Source organism: Nannobrachium achirus (genome assembly GCF_963921795.1).
Source record: "Nannobrachium achirus genome assembly, chromosome: 6".
Taxonomy (NCBI): Eukaryota; Metazoa; Chordata; class Actinopteri; order Myctophiformes; family Myctophidae; genus Nannobrachium; species Nannobrachium achirus.
In genome coordinates, this window is record NC_137815.1 from 50511604 (window position 1) to 50516555 (window position 4952).

General features: G+C 45.6%; 1 protein-coding gene across 1 annotated transcript in view; it reads right to left on the reverse strand.

Moving 5' to 3' along the window:
• Nucleotides 1-210: 210 nt before the first annotated feature.
• The window catches only part of ppfia4 (PTPRF interacting protein alpha 4), a gene marked incomplete at its 5' end in the record, with an annotated part of 141805 nt that continues 137063 nt past the window's right edge, over nt 211-4952 (reverse strand). The window contains 3 exons of the mRNA XM_080728827.1: nt 211-297; nt 4168-4266; nt 4792-4952. The exon at nt 4792-4952 is cut by the window's right edge and continues 35 nt beyond it. Of these exons, the coding sequence (XP_080584953.1) occupies nt 4208-4266; nt 4792-4952 (220 nt within the window). The 3' untranslated portion in view covers nt 211-297; nt 4168-4207. The remainder of the gene's footprint in view (nt 298-4167; nt 4267-4791) is intronic.

The window sequence follows — 4952 nt, forward strand, 5'->3', positions numbered from 1 at the left end:
ACCAAGGAACCAAGTCTCTGAGCGCGGCCAATGATGAACGCTCTCGGGAGTTCAAAGGTCAAAGGAGTTGACCTCCGCTCTGTATTGCACGTTGTCCGAAGGAGAGGGCGAGAGGTGAAAGGCGAGAGGCGAGTCTGGACTGGACGACGGGGGGTCCGACCGACATGGCGACGGGGCGAAGCCCCCCCCCCCCTCCCCTCTTCCTCGAGGAGCCACAGGTCTCGCTCTCTCTCCCACATTTGGCATATCACTCTCGAAAGGCCGCAAGCATGTGTCCGTACAGGTAATGAGATTGCACTGGGGGAGAGAGAGAGAGAGAGAGAGAGAGAGAGAGAGAGAGAGAGAGAGAGAGAGAGAGAGAGAGAGAGAGAGAGAGGGAGGGAGAGAGAGGGATACAAGCTGTCAGAGAGAGATGGGGGGGATTTTAACACCTGCTTGTTTAACCTTCATGCATTGACGGATTAACGTTGCCCCCCCCTGGAGGCCAGTACACAGAGGCCCTTGACTACCAGTTTATTCCAAATTACCCTTTTATGATGTTTTCGTAAAAAAACATAAAAATAGGGAACCACTGCTGTAGGTCAGGGGTTCCCAAACTTTTTTGGCTCAGGGCACCCCAAAATATACTTTTTTCATCCGAGGCACCCCTATATTTTATTCATAATTTTCACTCCCAGCAACTTATATTTATGCCATATTTTAATATTACCTTTAGCATAACGGTATGATCTAACAATTTGTTTTAATCTTAATTAATGATCATAAGATGAAGACAACATCTGAATGAATTTGTGTTTTATTGAGTAAATCAGATTTGCGTTGTACATTCAAATTCATTCATTCAACTCCATATAAGCACATTTTTGTAATTATTCCCCCCGAGATTATGATTATGGAAAATGTTGCGATAATGGCCATTTTGGTTAGAACTGACTGGAAATAACTTTGTACTTCAAGTTTAAAATTATACAAACTATCTTTTTTAGACGTCCAAATAAATTCGGAATATCATCAAATTACCTCGCGGCACCCCTGGACTTCCGTCACGGCACCCCAGGGTGCCCCGTCACCCACTTTGAAAACCCCTGCTGTAGGTTATAGACTGTAAGTCATGCATGATAAATTGCGTACAAGGTCCACAAAATGCCTTCCGACAACAGTACTGTTGGAAGGCACCGGCCCGCTTGGGGCCCAGAAATATAATTGGCCCCGGGGGACCCCATGAGTGTTAATCCATCTGTGCCTTCATGCGTAAAACAAGAACATTTTGACTATACTAGAGCATCGCTATAAGCTAGTGTGAAGTTCCTCTGGAACTTTAAAGGGAACCACTTCACCCATTTTCAACTTTATCTAGACTTCTGAGCTTAAAGGAGCAGTTTTTGACTTTTTATCGATTGATTACACCCACCAACTTGAGTTCAATAATATATATATATTTTGTCGCATTCCTAAGATAATATGTATATATATATATATATATATATATATATATATATATATATATATATATATATATATATATATATACAGTATATATATATATATATATATATATATACAGTATATATATATATATACATATTATAGTAAATCTACCCCCCCCATTGATTCCAAATGCATTTGGGTCCCCATCAGGAATCAATGGAGGGGAGGCTCTCTCCATTCCGACATGTCGCCACTCCGAAATTGACTTCTTATTGTCGGAGTGGCGACACTCCCATAGGGGTTAGGTTTAGGGTTAGGGTTAGAGATAGGGTTAGTGTCGGAATGGAGACATGTGTCGGAAAGGAGACATGTCGGAGTGGAGAGATGCACCCTCAATGGGGGTGAATTTATTGTAATAAAATTATTGTCTTTATAGGAATGCGACAAAAAACTAAAAACATTTTGGGGATGAACTACTCCTTTAACACCATAGTGTTTCTGTAGCCTACATATTATACGTTTATATAATGATGTCTTCTACTGTATATTATTGTATGTCAGTCCTTGGTCTTGATGAATTGAATACACAGGACCACAAATAAAAACAAGCCCTCAGGGCTTTTTGTGTTATCCTTTTGGCATTAATCATACCACTCTACTTTTTGCAAACTGTTAATAACGTATTCAATCTTCATATAATAGGTCCATGCTTAGTATTGCTCCATTTCTGTGTACTTGCTCTGTGTCTCATCAGACGAGGGCTGTGGACAGTTCAGAAACCTACCAGTGACATCATTGGTAGGCAGATTATTATCTATTAACTATTAATTTACCGAATGTCTGTCCGTCCGGCATCTGCCGTCTGACCGTCTGTCTGCATGCTGACATCACTGATACTACACAGTGTCGCCACCATGGTAACAGCCACTTGCTGAAACAATGTCCAAAGTTGGAGATGAGCATGTTGACATCCACCATGGTAACAGCCGCTTGCTGAAACAATGCCCAAAGTTGGAGATGAGCATGCTGGCATCACTGATACTAAATAGTGTTGCGATCATGGTTACGGCCACATGCTGAAACGTTGCCCAAATTTGGAGATGATGTCCGCCTTCATGCTGACAACACTGATAATAAACAGTGTCGCCACCATGGTAACAGCCACATGCTGAAACAATGCCTTCATCACAGACAGTTATTGCACAACTGGACGTCAATGGTGACTGTTCTGCCGAACGGGCACCGGTCTGGGATCTCCAACATTACTTCTGAGACTCCTACATTCAATCCCTCATAAACTGTGCTTACCCCACGGGCACAGGACTAGTTTTTATTAATGCAAGAACAGTGGCTTACGATGGTTAGCATGCTAACTTTCCAGGGAGAGAACTGATGATGTCATTTGCTGTCAGGTTTCTGAACTCGCGTCTACAGCCCACCAATGAGACGAAGAGTGAGTATAGACAGAAGTTAATTAGTGAGGACCAAGTATATGAAGATAAGGATGCAAATGGGTGAAGTGCTCCTTTAACTAACTCAGAGAAGTAGCCTGCCAGTCCTTCCGGGACTCCCTCTTTCTTTTGTGTTTTGCCCAGGTGGGCGTGGTTATATGCCTTTCCCTAATTAGCCTGGGATCGCTTCCAATTTCTGGCTTTTGATCCGGTCGGGAGCGGCTGGCGTCCTATGTCATTTTGTAGTCAAAATGGACTACACTTTGGCAGGAAATACCAAACCGGAATCAGTTTTAACCCAAAACAATTCCCTGCACTCAATTACATAATTTTAGTACCTACCCAATAAAACCCTTGATGCGGCGTGGTTTTGCTTATTTTTTTGAAAAGTTTTTTTGGTATATCCATCTTTTAGTCCAACTCGCAGCGAATGGCAAGACTACACAGCATTTAAATAGGGATGGGGAAACAAATGGGGAACCAAAACAAAGCGACGCCACTTCTTCTGCCATCCGGTCTAGGATGCCATCCGGTCTAGACCGGATCAAACAACCTGTTTAGTAAACGAATACCTGGCTTTCCCCCGAGAAAGCCTGGTGACACGAGGTTAATCCCCAATTTGTCCTTTGTTTTTGCCTCTGGGGTCACCACCTACTCATTTCGTGGAGAAACAGGAACTTGGTTTGTACTCCTCCCCTTTCTTAATCCACCTCCTCCGACCTGCTTCTGTGTTTATTCCTACGAACAACAACACTACATGTTTAGGGCAGTGTTTCTGACAGATTCTGCTCTCTGTCTTGAGATATTAGCCTATCCCTAACGTTAACCCCAACTAGAGTTCTAAAAGTCTGCCCGAACCCGACCATACCCAAACCCGACCCGACATTTAGGGTAGGGTAGGGCCCAAAATGTATGCTAATTAGTCGGGCCGGGTAGGGCTCAATGAAAAAAGAAAATATATTTTTATTATTATTTTATTACTATTACTCTGTGATAGATTAATGAGAACCCGACCATACCCGAACCCGAACCGACATTTAGGGTAGGGTAGGGCCTACAATTTATGCTAACTAGTAGGCCGGGTAGGGCCTCTGGCCTGCCCAGTTAGGGCCGGGCCTTAATTTTCAGGCCCGTTGAGAACTCTAACCCCAACCTCACAGAAACAATGCCTAAACCTAACCTCACAAAACCACGCCCACCTGGCTAGGTGAAACATCAGGGAAAAGAGAGTCCGAATCCTTACGTGCTAGCATCATAGCTACAGTTCAGCTACATCCTGTTAGCTTACCTGTTAGCATTAGTGCTCCTGTTAGTAAGCGGAGAAGAAGTTAGCATGAATAGGTCCGTATGGCCGAGGGGTCAAGCCTGGGCGGTGCTGGAGGAGGAGCTAGAGAGTGGGGGGAGGTGTGGCACACACAGGGGGCGTGGCACAGAGGGGGGTGTGGCAGAGCGGGACAGAGAGGACAACAGCATGCAGTTAGTCAGGCCAAGCTGTGAGAATGCTAAGCACACGCACGCACGCGCACACACACACACACACACACACACACACACACACACACACACACACACACACACACACACACACACACACACACACACACACATACATACACATATACACACACACACACACACACACACACACACACACACACACACACACACACACACACACACACACACAAGCACACGCACGCACGCACACGTAAACACACACACACACACACACACACACACACACACACACACATACAGTACACACGCACACACACGCACGCACGCACGCACGCACACACACACGCTCGCGCGCGCGCGCACATTAGGCCAATAGATGCGAATGGATATTCTAACAAGCCGTGCGTCAAGTCAAAGATGGTGCCCGGCAGGCCGCTCTGCCACGCTGACCCACCTTCAGGTTGGATCTGCTTCTTGCCCATCAGGGACATGGAGGGCGGCATGGACATGGACGGCATGCGGAAGCCCGTGGGCAGCGTCTCCAATCTCTCCATGGAGCCCGCCATCATGCCCAGGCCCGTGCCGCCTTCCCGCGCTCGGAACCGCTTGCGCCAC